The 15,703-nt window shown below is 40.8% G+C and overlaps 1 protein-coding gene across 7 annotated transcripts in view; it reads left to right on the forward strand.

Moving 5' to 3' along the window:
* Positions 1-15,703, forward strand: part of LOC141808922 (dedicator of cytokinesis protein 9) — an 85,793-nt gene that overhangs the window by 60,828 nt on the left and 9,262 nt on the right. For 3 of the 7 annotated variants that reach the window (XM_074695727.1, XM_074695723.1, XM_074695726.1), the window contains exons 12-39: positions 663-875; positions 1,360-1,482; positions 1,839-1,921; positions 2,032-2,154; positions 2,364-2,443; positions 2,568-2,755; positions 2,859-2,924; positions 3,001-3,093; positions 3,178-3,301; positions 3,382-3,500; positions 3,593-3,679; positions 3,771-3,860; positions 5,007-5,122; positions 5,295-5,364; positions 5,449-5,574; positions 5,681-5,752; positions 6,059-6,205; positions 6,279-6,362; positions 6,466-6,577; positions 7,333-7,511; positions 7,600-7,716; positions 8,573-8,684; positions 8,777-8,910; positions 10,526-10,640; positions 10,724-10,790; positions 10,872-10,919; positions 12,975-13,111; positions 15,496-15,611. In XM_074695727.1, coding sequence (XP_074551828.1) covers positions 663-875; positions 1,360-1,482; positions 1,839-1,921; positions 2,032-2,154; positions 2,364-2,443; positions 2,568-2,755; positions 2,859-2,924; positions 3,001-3,093; positions 3,178-3,301; positions 3,382-3,500; positions 3,593-3,679; positions 3,771-3,860; positions 5,007-5,122; positions 5,295-5,364; positions 5,449-5,574; positions 5,681-5,752; positions 6,059-6,205; positions 6,279-6,362; positions 6,466-6,577; positions 7,333-7,511; positions 7,600-7,716; positions 8,573-8,684; positions 8,777-8,910; positions 10,526-10,640; positions 10,724-10,790; positions 10,872-10,919; positions 12,975-13,111; positions 15,496-15,611 — 3,141 coding nt within the window. Of the gene's footprint in view, positions 1-662; positions 876-1,359; positions 1,483-1,838; positions 1,922-2,031; positions 2,155-2,363; positions 2,444-2,567; positions 2,756-2,858; positions 2,925-3,000; positions 3,094-3,177; positions 3,302-3,381; positions 3,501-3,592; positions 3,680-3,770; positions 3,861-5,006; positions 5,123-5,294; positions 5,365-5,448; positions 5,575-5,680; positions 5,753-6,058; positions 6,206-6,278; positions 6,363-6,465; positions 6,578-7,332; positions 7,512-7,599; positions 7,717-8,572; positions 8,685-8,776; positions 8,911-10,525; positions 10,641-10,723; positions 10,791-10,871; positions 10,920-12,974; positions 13,112-13,395; positions 13,440-15,495; positions 15,612-15,703 lie in introns of all 7 variants that reach the window. The other 4 variants (XM_074695728.1, XM_074695725.1, XM_074695729.1 and 1 more) reach the window with 2 other exon arrangements.

Here is a 15,703-nt window from a genome sequence, read left to right on the forward strand (position 1 = left end):
CTCACAATAGATCCTGAATAACAGAAATGTCATTATCCGGATTATGAAAAACGGATCAGGAGGTTTGTTTCGGAGGCCGGATGAACTCGCCTCATTATTTGAGCTGCTGAATGAGTTCTGCTGCCCGGCAACCGAGCTCCAGGCTCAGTAATGGAGGAGAATCTGTATAATGGAGTCTGATACCCTGCCGTCCCTGCAAACAGAAACTGTCAATTAAAGTGTCAACATGTCAAGACTGAGTGTCCACGCTATGAAACACTGATCACACACACACACACACACACACACACACACACACACACACACACACACACACACACACACACACACACATGCAGGGAGGGACTGAAGTTTGTAGAAGCAGCACCTCCCTCAGCTCAGAGAAGGAAATTAACTTTTTCAGATGTTGATTTTGAAAAATGAGAGATAAATGTTAAACTTCACTTTACTTAATGATACCCCTCAGTTTACCAGAATATTCCATGTTTTTAAGTAAGTTGGCTGATAATTAGTGTTTATTTTCTGCTAGGTTATATTTTATGAATATATAAACTATTTGAGAGTTCTTGAAGACCGGTTGAAAAACTGAGGGAAATATGCACAAATTAAAAATAATATAATAATTTTTTTTAAATAGACTTTATCGTCCTCCTCTTTTCCAGGTTGAGCCATTTTACGTCACCCTGTCACTATTCGACATCCAGAACGGCAGAAAGATCTCTTCTGACTTCCACGTGGACCTGAACCACCCGTCTGTGCGAGGCATGGTGACCAAAAACAGCAGCCAGTATATGAACGGGGGCGGGGACGCCCACCCTGAGGGGCAACGGCTGGTTCATGGGGTGCCAGAGGCTAATATGCAATATCCAAAACTGGTAAATAACAAACAAAAGGACAAATATGATAAATATAAACATTGTTAAAGAACAGAATGAGGCTTTAGAGTGAAGCTGTTTGGATGTTTGTTTGGTGTACAGTGAGCATATAACATATGTCCATCAAAAATAACCCCATTACACCTCAGTGTGATCATAGTTTCATTAATTTTATCAGCTTATCCCATAAAATTGTAAAAAAAACAACAAAAAAAAAATCAATGTTATCTTTTTTTAATTGTATCAAAGCTTTTGACTATCCATCCAATATTTTTAAACATAATTTTGAAAAACCTCACTTGCTTTAGTCTCTTGAGGGTTGTCAAGTGATCTCCAAAGTCAGTGAAGTTCATCCTCTGTCAAACATTAATATCAGATTAAATTCTCCCACTGGTTTTTATTCAGCAAGCACCAGTGTACTTATTCATCTCAACAACTTCTCCTGAAATGACCTAAAATTTCCCTGTTTCCATCCTCTCCACAGGGCGTCTTCTCGGTAACCTGCCCTCATCCAGATATCTTCCTGGTGGCCCGGATAGAGAAGGTGCTGCAGGGGGGAATCAACCACTGCGCTGAGGCCTACATGAAGAGCTCGGACTCCACGAAGGTACTGGCTCGCTCATGAACCTCCAGTTCCCCTGCACTCAGCAGATTCCTGAAGACTGTTCCACATTATACACAGACAATCAAACTTATTTTTAAGTGCTGACCAGTTACGCAGAGTCTCAGCAGAGTCGTTGACTTTGGCTGTACAAATGTGGTTGTGCACCCTGCAGAGACCTGCGGCTGGTTGAGAAGTGATTTAGAAAACATGTGTCGGCCAACAACAGAGGAAAACTCTTATTTTTTATGCATGTGTGTGATGGGCATGTTGTCAAAACTTTCCTGTGTTGATGCTGGCGGCATGCTGACTGTGATTCAAAGCTGCGCAGCCTTAAAGAATGTGTTTTTCTCTTCCACCAGGTGGCACAAAAGGTCCTAAAAAATGCAAAGTGGACATGCAGCCGGTTAGGCCAGTACAGGATGCCTTTTGCCTGGGCAGCAAGGTGCCATACCACTTTAAATCATGAGTTCAACACTGATGCAGATTAAATATCTTTCTGATCTCTGTTTGATGATTTCTTCTTTGACTCTTCTTTTCTTGTGCTCTTGCAAGGCCGTTGTTCAGAGATGCTTCAGGTACTTTGGACAAAAGCGCTCGCTTCTCCGCTCTGTACCGACAGGACAGCAACAAGTTATCAAACGACGATATGCTCAAACTGCTGGCTGATTTCAGAAAGCAAGTATTGTTTTTATACTCACCCTGGATTATAAACTGTCTGAGCAGTTTTGCAGATGTTCAGGAAAGGGGAATATGTTCCTATAGGACATACTTTGGAAAATGCTGCACAGATGAGAATAAGATGTTTGCTCGTATCCCATTCATCTCTTCTCACTTTGGGAGCTGATAGCAAAGACTTCACAGGAGTTTATTTTTCCTTTCTGTAGGCCAGAGAAGATGGCCAAGCTGCCTGTAATCCTTGGAAACCTCGATGTTACCATTGACAATGTAGCTCCAGACTTGACAAGTAAGGCCTTTAAAGTGGCTCCAAGTGATCATGAAAAGTGTTTCTGCTCAAACCAGATTGGTCATGTGTGTGTTTGTGTGTTGGCTGTTGATTTGGTCTCCCTCCCTCCTGCTCCTGTTTGCAGATTGTGTTACCTCATCCTACATTCCTGTGAAGCAGTTTGATGTCAGCGAGAAGACCAACATCTTCTTTGAAGTGGAGGAGTTTGTGCCGTGCATCGCCAAATGTTCTCAGCCTTTCACCATCTACAACAATCACCTCTATGTCTACCCAAAGCACTTGAAGTACGACGGCCAAAAGTCTTTTGCGAAGGTATCAAAATCTTTTATTATCAAGTTAAACACAGGAATTATGGGCGCTTTTTCCTCCTATTGTGGCTAACTTGGTCATATCCTTGTGTTGTGTTTGCTCTCAGGCGAGGAATATAGCTGTCTGCATTGAGTTCAGAGACTCAGATGATGAAGAGGCTGTTTCACTGAAGGTAGAGTGAGATATGTCCTGGAAAATGTGTCCAGTTCCTAAACAGGAACAAACTAACCTTTGCCTTTATCTCTCAGTGCATCTATGGTCGACCTGGAGGACCTTTGTTTACCAAAAATGCCTTTGCTGCAGTATTACACCACCAGCACAACCCTGAGTTTTATGATGAGGTGAGACAAACATCATCTGTTTAGAGACACACGACCTGAGCGTCGTTCAGACGTAGAAACTAATGTTCATTTAACCTTCCTCAGTTTAAGATCGAGCTGCCGACCCAGCTCCATGAAAAACACCATCTCCTCTTCACCTTCTACCACGTCAGCTGTGAGAGCAACAGCAAAGCCAGCACCAAAAAGAGAGACTTGGTCGAGACTCAAGGTAGCAGCCGCTCCACTCTCCAGATTCAAAATACAAGTGTCTCCATTCGCTGACTGTTTCCCGTCTGTCTCCTCTCTCAGTGGGTTTCGCCTGGCTCCCCCTGCTGAAAGACGGTCGGGTGATCATGAACGAGACGCAGATCTCTGTGGCTGCCAACCTGCCAGCTGGATACCTCAGCTGTCAGGAAGGAGCCAGCAAGGTAGAGAGCTCAGATTAATTAATCTGAAGAGATTATCACATCAAACTACTGCAGGATCATTTCATGCGCAAATTCTGTTTTTTTTGTTGCAGCATTCAGTTCCTGAAATCAAATGGGTGGATGGAGGAAAACCTCTGTTTAAAGTGTCCACTCACCTCGTGTCCACCGTCTACACTCAGGTAAGTTTTTGTTCGCAACAAATATCCTGCTTGAGTGGAATAATTCCTTTATGTCGTAGATTAATTTTGATGTTCTTTTTGTCTTTTTCAGGATCAACATTTGCACAATTTCTTTCATCACTGTCAGAGCATCGCGTCTGCGCCACAAACACCAGGAGGAGAACTGGTCAAATACCTGAAGGTAGAAAAATCATAATAAAAAAATATGTTTTAAAGACTGGAAAGGAGTAATTAGGTACTAAATATTTTGTATAAATAAATTTATTATTATTATTATTATTATTATTATTGTTGTTATTATTATTATTATTATTATTATTATTACTACTATTATTATTGTGCTAGCTATGTCTCTTGAAAGTGCGTAACAATATGGGCTCTAACTGGGTTTTCTTGTCTTTTGGAGTCAGCGTCACATGAGCTGACTCCAAAAGACAAGAAAAACTTACATGAGGAACTACATTTTTTTTTTTTTGCATTTCCGTATAAGCTTTTTTAGCATCCCAGGTCAAGGCTTGGTAAAAAAAAATAATAATAAAAAATTAAAAAATTTTTAAAAATCCATAAAGTCTATATAGAGTCTAAATTTTACCATCAGCATATTCTGCAAACCAGGGGGTAAAAAATCTGCACACATGCGTAAATCTAAGGTCGAGGATAACACTTCAGCAGGAGGATATGTAATCCTTTTAAGGAAAGGAATCATATGTTTTTACCTCTTTAACTTTACTCTGTCAACTCACAAACTATTTGCAGCATGTTCCTGCAGAAAATCACCCTGTACTTGAATCACGTGGAGCTTTACGGTCCTCTATAAGATGATCTATAAGATGCAGTTTGTACAAAGGAGCACACTATTAGTGTGCAAGCTGACAGCAGATCTGCTCATACCTGAAGCCCTTTTCCCTCCTTTCCTTTACTGGTAGCTCAGTGATTACTTTCCCATCATTTCCTTTTTTATTCCACTCCATGGGAGCTTGGCCTCCCCTCCCTTGCCGTTCATTGGCATGCAGAGTGATACGTCTCTGGGGCTCTAATGTAAACACAGCGGTGAACACGAACAATAGCTGGAGGGTCAAACAGCAGGTCAGCTGTGGCAGGCTGGCCGCTCGCCAAATGACTTGGCAAAGATGGAGCTAGTTTCCCATGCGTTGACCATGATGCACGAGAACCTACAATTAGGCGTGTTCCAGTGAGCTGAAGCAGACGGTGTGGCTGATAAGAGCGATGCTGCTCCCTCACACCTCCTGTTGTTTTGACCTCATGTTTCATAACTGATTATTCTGCTGCAAGGAAGATGATCTTACCTTTTATTTTCTCCCCTCAGAGTCTGCATGCCATGGAGAGCCATGTGATGATCAAGTTCCTGCCCACCATCCTGAATCAGCTGTTCAGGGTGCTAACCGGGGCCACCCAGGAGGATGTGGCGGTCAATGTGACCAGGCAGGTTCCTCTGTGGTGATCTTTGACTGAAAAATGCAAACAAAGCTTGTCTCAGAGCTTAATTAATACGCTGCTGAAAGGGGGATGATTTAAACTGTTTCTAAATAAGGCCTCCAGCTGCTTTGGCTCCTTTAAAATCCTTCATGCATTCCTCTGTTTCGTTCCCTTATAGAGTCATGATCCACATCGTAGCCCAGTGCCACGAGGAGGGGCTGGAGCACTACCTGAGATCATATGTGAAGGTAAATTTCACATCTCACTCGCAATATTTTGTGGGTTTTTTGTGCTAATTTCTTAAACTCCTCTCTGAAATGTTTCTGTCTCAGTATGTTTTCAAGTCCGAGCCGTACACGTCGTCCAGCAGCCGATCTGTGCACGAAGAGCTGGCTAAAGCCATGACAGCAATCCTGAAGCCTTCCACTGACTTTCTTACGAGTAACAAACTCCTCAAGGTAACATATCTCTGCATTTTCAGAGGATTACAGAGTGTGTGATTGTAATCGACGTGAATTTCCTCCTTCATTGTTCTCTAATTGTTGTTTTTCTGCCCCGCTGCAGTACTCGTGGTATTTCTTTGAAGCCTTAGTCAAGTCCATGGCTCAGCACTTGATTGAGAGCTGTAAAGTGAAGGTGAGTCTGCCTCTGTGTGTGTGTTTGACTCAGCAGTGTCTGTGATGAAGTCTGAGCTCCCTCACAACGTGCCGGCTCTTGTGGAGAGCCACAGCACCACAGTCAGAGCATTATGTACCCACAGGCTGCCCCACGCTGCTGTGCAGTTTAATTAGATGCATTTGTTCGTACCCCATAAGCAACCACATCCCTGTGTTTAACTGAATCCACAGGAGGAGGTCACAGCAACGTGGAAACTGTCAAACTGCAGAGAATCACGGGTGTTGTGTTAAAACTTCTGTAAACAAACTGTGCTTTGCTCCCCAGCTGTCCAGAAATCAGCGCTTCTCGGCATCCTTCCATCACTCTGTGGAGACTCTGGTCAACATGATGATGCCTCACATCACTCAGAAATACAAAGACAACCTGGACGCTGCCAGAAATGCCAACCACAGCTTGGCGGTCTTTATCAAGGTTGGTGAAAGCTGCTGTGACTCACATATTTTGAAGATGTTGAATCAAACTAAAGACGTAATTCTTCTTGCAGCGCTGCTTCAACCTGATGGACAGAGGCTTTGTCTTCAAGCAGATCAACAACTACATTAACTGCTTCATGCCTGGAGACCCAAAGGTAACCTAAAGCATCCATAAAACCTGTACAATAACAAATTCACCACTTTGTAAGAAATATTATCTTGTATTAAATCTTTCTCTCTCATGTCTGTTTTTTTCAGACACTGTTTGAGTTCAGGTTTGAGTTCATGCGTGTCGTGTGCAACCACGAGCACTACGTCCCTTTAAACCTGCCTATGCCGTTCGGAAAGGGGAGGATACTCAGATTTCAAGGTGAGGCAATCAAGTTGGAATCAAATCATGATTGAAAAAGGCTCATTGTTTCAGCCGCCTTGATTTTACAAAGTGTTTCTTTATCATGTTCCTTAATTAGCTTTATTGTCCCCAAATGATACGGTGGAGTCAAACGATACTCAAGTAGGTAGGTGAAAGGGTGTGCTGCTTGCATGTCGTCTCCGACAAAAAGTGTTTAACTCAATCTGTTCTGAAGCTCAGGCTGGGTTTCTACGCAGCTGGTGGTGATTGTGTGTGGGATCATCTGGAGTTATGGATCAAAGTCAGGCGCCCCATGTAACAAATGATCAAACCCAGACTGACCACTAGAGGACTCAAGCTTTTAAACATGGGGCGTGTGACTTAACAGTGTCTCTTATTGCTTTAACTATCTTTTAAAAAACACACAAATAGTCTGATTTGATATCCGTCGTTTGTGGGAATCTTGGGGTTATGGTTTGAGTTGTTTTTTCTTTAATGATGTTAGAAACTGTCTGTAAACAGCTGTTCAATCATAAACTAAATCCTGTTTAATGTAGAGCAGCAGACAAATCAACAACTTGAATCTTTTAGACATGAAATCCCAAATCTTAGTTAATCTGTTTTTTCTCCATTAAGCTGGATGAATCAACGATCTGTATTCTATCTCAGTCTGTCCTCTAGGTTTTTGTTATAATAGTGTCTGATTAATGACAAATAAAGTTTTGCTTTCAATGATTTTTGTGTTTCATGACTCATCTTTTCATCCAACTCAGACCTCCAGCTGGATTACGCTCTGACAGACGACTTCTGCAAAAACCACTTCCTGGTCGGGCTGCTGCTCAGGGAGGTCAGTGCAGCTCTGCAGGAGTCCCGGGAGGTCCGTCAGATATCCATCCAAGTGCTGAAGAGTCTGATGATAAAGCACACATTCGATGACCGCTACACCTCCAAAGTTAGTCCATCTACCTCTAAACACTTTCTCATCTTATAGTCCATGACGTGTGATTGGGTGTGAGACAGAGATCTGCTTTGTTTTGCAGAGCCAGCAGGCCAGGCTGGCCACGCTGTACCTGCCCTTGTTTGGTCTGCTTCAGGAGAACGTCAACAGGCTGAATGTGAAGGAAGTCATGCCGTTTCCTGTCAACCACTCCAACAATGTAAGGGAGCCACCTAGTGGTTTCTTTTTGATATGGCTGCTTTTTATGTCGTTCACCTACAAACAGTTCACAGAGAAGAACTGAGAGTAATGGGATGAAAACTGTAAAAATAAAAAAAGGAGACACAGCATCACTTCTACAATGTAAGCAAAAGCAACAATGTGCCCAGAAAAATCTCAGAGGACATTAATACTATTTAAATTTCTTCTTCAAACTCACTTTACAGACTCGCTTTTATGTAATCGTCACTTATAGTATTTTTTTTCTATTTATTTATCTATTTTATTATTTTTTTCATAGTATTTTTTTTCATAGTATTATTATTACTATTATTATTCATTTATTTGATTTGTATTTTTGAATATTTTTTAGAATATATTTTTTATTTTTTGATTGCATTAGTAGATTTTAGTGTATGTATGTGCGTATATAAGAGTAAACACATTGTTTTTATTTTTGTGCTTTTATTTATTTGCTTAGTTTTTTAATTGTTTTTATTCTCTTATCTTTTTTAGAACTTTTTTCCTCTTTCCTCCTGATGTGATGTCACCCCCCCCCCTTTTTTACCACCTTTAATTGTTTTATTTTGTTGTCTGTATGATATCTTACCTCCCTCAGCCTGATTTCCTTATTTTGATTCTATACCATGTTTTTTATGTGTCAAAGCACTTTGTGAATGATTTGTTGTTAAAGGTGCTTCATAGATACAGTTTATTATTATATTATGATAACACATAAGCTGGATGCTTTTAATTGGACAGACAAAAAAAAATTCTAAATCAAGGTGTTTGATTTCAAAGTGGTTTTTTTACTAAGCTGCTGTGATCTTTAAAAAAAGTGCTCTGAATCTCCTCAGAATGGAAGAGAAGATCTCCTCTTCACCAACGCTTTAATGACACCCCCCAGATCAAGCACCTTCCTGGACACCAGCTTGCACAAAGATGTGTTTGGAGCCATCTCAGGCACCTGTGAGTGGAAAGAAGAAGATGCTAAAAAAAAACAATTTGATTGTCTGTTGAGGTTTTTATTTTTGTATAACACTTCTTCCTCTTTTCTACAGCCTCGCCTCACACATCATCAACCCCTAACATTAACTCTGTACGCCACGCAGACTCTCGTGGCTCTCTCATTAGCACTGACTCTTCTAACAGCCTACTGGAGAGGAACAACGACAAGGGCAACTCGCTTGATAAGGTACGTCTCAAAACATACCAGAAATCAAAACTAGATCCCTCCCTGACATTCAAGATCCCCAGGGCTAGTTTTCAGGAAAAATCACCTCTTTTTAACCTGTACATTAACATCCTTACCTCACCTGTACTGCTGGCCGCGGCAGACTGAGAAGTTTGTGCGGAGACACTCCGTTAACATCTCACACTTCTCTACGGAGTCTGAGGAAAACACGCAAACCAAACGTGTCACCATGGACTTCTCCTTGCTGTCTGTCCCATGGGTGTCAGAGAGCACCCTGCAGCCCAGCATTTCACTTCAAGTACAACATCTTCCTCCTTCTGTCACAGGAGTGTCCCACCTGGGGGTGTTAGTGTGCGTGTGCTGAGTCCTTTCCTTACCTGATTATTCTTCGGCACGTCTTCTGTTTGCTGTGTCATCTTCTGATTGCACTGATAAACAGCCCAAAGATAAATCTGAGATAAGCTCTGTTGCTCACAAATGCTGATTGATTATACTGTCAGTGTGAGTGTGTGTGTATCTGTTTTTTGGCAGCTTCTATTGCAGTGTGTGTAAAAGCCAGAAAGGGGAAATGATGGCAAAAAAAATGACAGCCACCTTTTCCAGAAAGCTAACTTTAGTTTTGAAGTACCAACCCTCAAAAACACCAATTACAAACCCAAAGCCATTGCCTCATGCTTTCCACTAAGTCATCCTCAGCCAGCCTCACGGTCTAGACAAACTGCTGGCAGAGGAACGTGCTTGGTTTACCGCCAACCCCCCCAGCTGTGGTTGTTTTCTCTCTGCTCTTGCCTCAGCTGGGGGAAATGGTAAGCGTTTTCCAGCAGCAGTTTTTCCTCGGTGCATTAACATCTGTGTGAATGGACACTGATACTGTTGTGTGGTTTTAGGGCTGTAATTGAAAGTCTCATTGATCACCACTGCTTTATAATAACCTTTAAAAAGAGCTTTCTACTTTGTATGCTTCAGTGTCCACAAAGTAGACTCAAGCTTGACTTTTAAACCTTAGTTTTACTTACTAGCTTTTTAAGCCATGACAGAAAAGTGTATTTTTACCTCCGCCAAGGAGGTTATATTTTTGGGAGGGTTTGTCTGTTTGTCTGTGAACAACATAACTCAAAAAGTTACACACGGATCTTGATAAAATTTTCAGGATAAGGAAGAAGTGATTAAATTTTGGAGGTGATCTGGATCACCGTCTGGATCCAGGACTTTTTTAAAGGATTCTTTATCATTGTAAGATAGGGCCGTTTTCACCATATGATAAATGGTCGGATTGCTTTGCAAAACAAAACAAGACAAGGTCACTATAATTTCTGACAGATGTAAAAGCACGATCCAGGTCATGGCAATATTCTGGATAGTAAGCTCCAGAATATGAAATATGTTCTGGGTCATCATAGTTTTGAACACTGTCAGGTAACAAATTATCGTACGAACCTGCAACTAACACCGAATTGTAGCAGACAGTCTGCTGAAAGGGAGTATAACATTAAAGTAGGACTTAAGTGTTGGTGACAATCACAATATGCTTGGTGGAGGTCTGAGCTCTCTGAGTGCTTTTGTAGTTATTTGTTATTTAATTTTCTGTCTGCTAACTGTGTTTTCTTCCCCTCAGAACCAGTCTGCTTCAGCACTGGGCAGCACCCTCCTGCGATGTGATAAACTGGACCAGGCAGAGATCAAGAGCCTCCTCATGTGCTTCTTACATGTGCTCAAAAGCATGTCTGAGGGTAAATCTCAGCCCAAGTCTTCACGTTGGTTCTGTCCTGACATCTGTACTCACAATAAAAACACCAATCTGTGCTTCTTCCAGATGCTCTGTTTACGTACTGGAACAAATCCTCGTCTGCTGAGTTGATGGACTTCTTCACTTTAGTGGAGTAAGAAATCTTTGCTGGCATTAAAAGTGAATTTTATAAATTTGTTGAAGCTGATTGTGACTGATTTGCTTCTCCTCTCAGAGTCTGCCTCCATCAGTTCAGATACATGGGGAAGAGATACATCGCAAGGTAATGTTGTCACGTGAAAGTCATTTTAAACTTCACATCTTAAATGATGAATAATTTCATACATTTTAGCAATCCAGTTCGATGGTTTTTATTCTCTTTCTTTGACATAACTTGCAGCCACTTACGGATCAACATATATCTTAGTGTGTACACTGCAAAAAACTGAAATCTTATCAAGTGATTAAGTCTTATTTTCAGTAGGAAATGTCTTTTTTGCGCCACATTCACCTGACTGGTGCAGAGAAATGTCTTGTTTGAAGTTTTTCAAAGACAAAATGAGGTCTGAATTACTTGTAACAACAGAACAAAAGAAAAGTTACTTGTATCAAGACACGATTCCAGTTTCAGGCAAATTTTCTAACAAATTTTTCTTATTCCATTGGCAGATTTTTTTCACTTGTTACAAGCAATTCAGACCTCATTTTTGTCTTTAAAGCATAGAGTGGACAGCGTGGTTCCACCATTTACCATTGTACAGTTTTGAAGCCAAAATACCCCCGTCACAGGCGCAGCCATTGTAGCTGTTTGCAGCCAGAGTCTTTGCAGTAGAGACGATGGGGGATTCTGGGAGAAATTGAGTAGAGCTGGGTGACAAAAATAATATATTTTTTTCTTTTAAGAGTCTAATCACATCCTTACTCTACCTCCCTACATATTTTACCATACCTGAAAAAAATACACGAGAACGGCAACTGTCAATCATTTTTAAACGTTACGTAAAGCCTCGTTTTTAACCTCGTATAACTAATGAAAACAAAACTTTTCAGAAAAAAGAGGACTTGAATACAAGGCAGCCAAATGATATCTTCAAATCAGCGCAATAATTGGACATGAGAAACATTTCTATGAGGAGTATTAATTTTTCAAAGTTTGACCACAGCCCATCTGGAATGACTGGAAAGAGATTTTTTGACCTATACTGCAGCCAGCCACCAGGGGGAGCAGTTTTTGTGGATACCTCACTTTGAGTCGAGCAAGATGACGTCCATACTTTTTACAGGCTATGCTTTGAATAACTTGAAACAAGGGGGGGTTTTAGTGCTAAGTTGAATGTGGCTCATATCAAGTATAACGACAATTTTTACTTAAAATAAGACAAATAACTTGATCAGATTTCAGTTTTTTGCAGCCTTTGTTTCACACTCACCTACATGTAACTTGGGAGATTGACATTTTATTTGTTGTTTACTAAAATTTGATGCTCCCCAACTAGTTTGCTCCACTCTTACTGTCAACATCTGCATATAAATTTGTTAATCTGTAAGTTTTATCATTACAAATTCTCTCAGACATGTTGAAGAACTCTTGGTTTAGCTGGTTTCTCCTGCCCACACTGTGTGACAGGAATGTTGCTACTTGCTGCTTTAATTTTACTGATTTAGTTTAAAGTGTGGGTGAAGTATGTGACTGTTTTGAGGAAACCATTAAATCTATTAAACTATCTAAAACTCCTTTCCTAACTGTGGATCTAATCTGGCCTCGACTTTCAGAGAGCTTTGGGTGGACGTCATTTTAACCTCACACCCTGTTTCTATCTTTATTCACTGAAATGCTGGCAAGTTTAACATAATGAAATAAAAGCTGGCTCCTGCCCTGTCCTGCTTGGGTAAGACTTAATGTGGAACTGACTCTTGAACTAAATGCATGAAATCTACTCACCGTGTTTAACGGATGCTGTTGTTGTTGTTACGCATCCACTGACTCTGAATTCATGGCCTGTCTCTTTCATTCTTTAGTGCATGGCGTTTGCATTAAATCATGCTTTCTGCTGCCTCTGCTGCTTTAAAACTGTTTCAGCTGCATGCCAACTGATTGATATGGCACAATTCATTTACGTCTGCTTTCGACAAAAGAAGTCTCAGTGGGTCTTTTTGTAAAAGCAGCCCACAGTTTTCAGATCATGTTTTCCAGTTGTACTTTTAAATAAAGCTTTGAAAACATGGCCCATACACAATTTAAAGGGATATTTACATCAAACAAAGAAAAACAGGATTCATAACCTGCTTTGCTAACCGAGGCGTCAGTCTGTCTAACATTCTCCTGTTTCCTCATCAGGAACCAGGATGGGGCAGGACCCGTAGCACATGAGCGGAAGTCTCAGACTCTGCCTGTGTCCCGTAACAGGGCGGGAATGATGCATGCCCGCTTACAGCAGCTCAGCAGCCTGGATAACTCTTACACTTTTAACCACAGTAAGTGCCCCACGCTGTACTTTTCATCCTCTACCAGACGACCCATGCCATCCTCCGCCTCATCCTGTGGTCATACTTAAGCTTTACAACATCATATTCATCAACATCACCCTCTGTCTCAGCCTCTGTGTAAACCTCGCCAGACATGAAGGGAACCGTTAACACTTATGATCAGGAAAATGACTGATGTGTGCAGTGTCATTTATGGTGTGATCCAAAGGGCTTCAGCTTTGTGCTCAGTCTGTTACATGGCATCATTTGATACATTTTCTTTGTGTTTTCAGTGTAAGAAAGATTTCAAGTATTCTTGGAATATCTGTAGACCATGGTAAGAGTGTATCGGGTTGGCAGGCAGTTTGCAGACCACTTGACTCGCTCTGTTCATTTGGTGGAGTTATGAGCATGCCTTTAACTGAGCATTCAAAACCCTCACATCCATGTAGCTACCTCATGTGCTAAATACAGTTTTTCATTTCATTCTCTGAAAGATATAAAAAGCAATCCATCAAAAAAAAGAAGTTTCATTCCTGAACATTACCTGTGCATTTCAGAAAAGGCTGAATTTAAAACTTCATAAAAACATGTTTAAACCAGAAGTTTACACACACTATATAAAAAGGCGCATAACCTTTTGTTAGCAAATAGAAATAATTTTGGTAATCCTTATTGACCAAAAACAGGAAAAGTTCAATCTGATTTAATTTTAGATGGTGAGAAAAATAGGTTAATGTGCCTTTTACAGTGGAGAAAATAAGCATTGAACGTGTCAACTATTTTCTCATTACATTTATTTCCAATGCTGCATTTTAAACGAAATTTCTACCAGACATTGGTATTAACTCAAATAATCCACACATGAACAGAAATCATGACATTCAGGTCTATAGATAATAATTATGTGGAATTAAGTACAATAACTCTGGAAATAAGTATTGAACACACCATGGAAAGGCTGTATACTTTGTAACAGAAGCTTGTTACAGTCTAATATCAAAGCCCGTTGGTATTCGTAAGTGGAAGAAGCATCACCTTACCATCAACAGGCCACGCACAGGAGCTCCTTACAAGATTTCTGCCCAGGGAGTCAGAAAGATAGTCAGAAGAGTACTCAATGAGCCAAGGACCACCCTGAAAGTGCTCCAGAAGGACTTGGAGGCAGCGGGTACAATTGTTACAGAGAAAACAATAGGCAATGCACTCCACTGCCATGGTCTCTTTGGACGCTCAGCCAGCAAGACTCCATTCCTCAAGAAAAGACATGTTGAAGCTGGTTTAAAGTTTGCTACACAGCATCTTGACAAGCCTGTAGAATACTGGGAGAATGTTGTCTGGTCAGATGAGACCAAAATTGGACTTTTCTGCTGTCATACTACATACCATGTTTGGAGGAGAAATGGCACTGCACATCACCCTAAAGACACTATACCAACATAGAAGTTTGGAGGTGGAAGCATCATGGCATGGGCTTGTTTCTCATCTCATGGTGTTGGCAAACTTCATATAATTGACGGAGCAATGGATGGAGCCATGTATGGGGAAATTCTTGATATGAATCTGCTGCCATCCACCAGGATGATGAAGATGAGACGTGGCTGGACCTTCCAGCAGGATAACGATCCAAAGCACACGGCAAAGTTGACTCTCAAATGGTTTCAAAAAAGAAAATCATTCTGTTGGAATGGCCTAGTCAATCACCTGACTTAAATCCAATTGAACATTTGTGGAAAGAACTAAAGAAAAGGGTTCACCAGAAGTCACCAAAGCATATTCAAGATTTGGGGTCAAAATCACACCTGTCAGTGTGGGCGATTAGTTCAAACATACAAGAAGCGTCTGGAAGCTGTCATTGCAAACAAAGGCTTCTCCACTAAGTATTAGATGAGTCTCAGTTAGTGTGTTCAATACTTTTTTCCTGTGTTATCGCACTTAACTCCACACAGTCACTATTTATGGACCTGAATGTTGTGATTTCTTTTCATGTGTGGATTATTTGAGTTAATACCAATGTCTGGTAGAAATTTCGTTTGAATTGCATCTTAATAAATGTGGAAATAAATGTGATGAGAAAAAATTTGACGCATTAATACTTATTTTCCCCACTGTATATAGTGCATGTAAACTTCTGGTTTCAATTGTACATGTTTAAACACTTAAACATCATTGCTACGATTTTCACCTTTAATTTAGAAAAATGCAATGGTTTAATCAAATTTAGGAGTTTTCGCCCTCCCGGAATGAAACTTAAACATCTCATATTCTTCATCTTTAAAGCAACAGCTTTGCCTCTAACAAGATTTCACCCTGGTGATCTGATGTGATACATGATGCAGCTTCTGTGCCGAGTATTTATCTCCCACTACAGCTCTCTGTTTTCTCTGTTTCAGCCTACAGTCACTCGGATGCAGATGTGTTGAATCAGTCGTTGCTGGAGGCTAACATTGCTACTGAAGTGTGTCTAACCGTCCTGGACACGCTGAGTATCTTCATCATGGGATTCAAGGTAACACAGGAAATACTTTCCACCTTTCAACAGCCATGAACCCTTTTTGGGTTTATAGCCAGTTTTTAAAATGACGCTTTGTTTCTCCACAG

Source organism: Halichoeres trimaculatus, unplaced genomic scaffold, assembly GCF_033239565.1.
Source record: "Halichoeres trimaculatus isolate MK-OKI-2021-1 unplaced genomic scaffold, fHalTri1.1 fHalTri1_scaffold_19, whole genome shotgun sequence".
Lineage (NCBI taxonomy): Eukaryota > Metazoa > Chordata > Actinopteri > Labriformes > Labridae > Halichoeres > Halichoeres trimaculatus.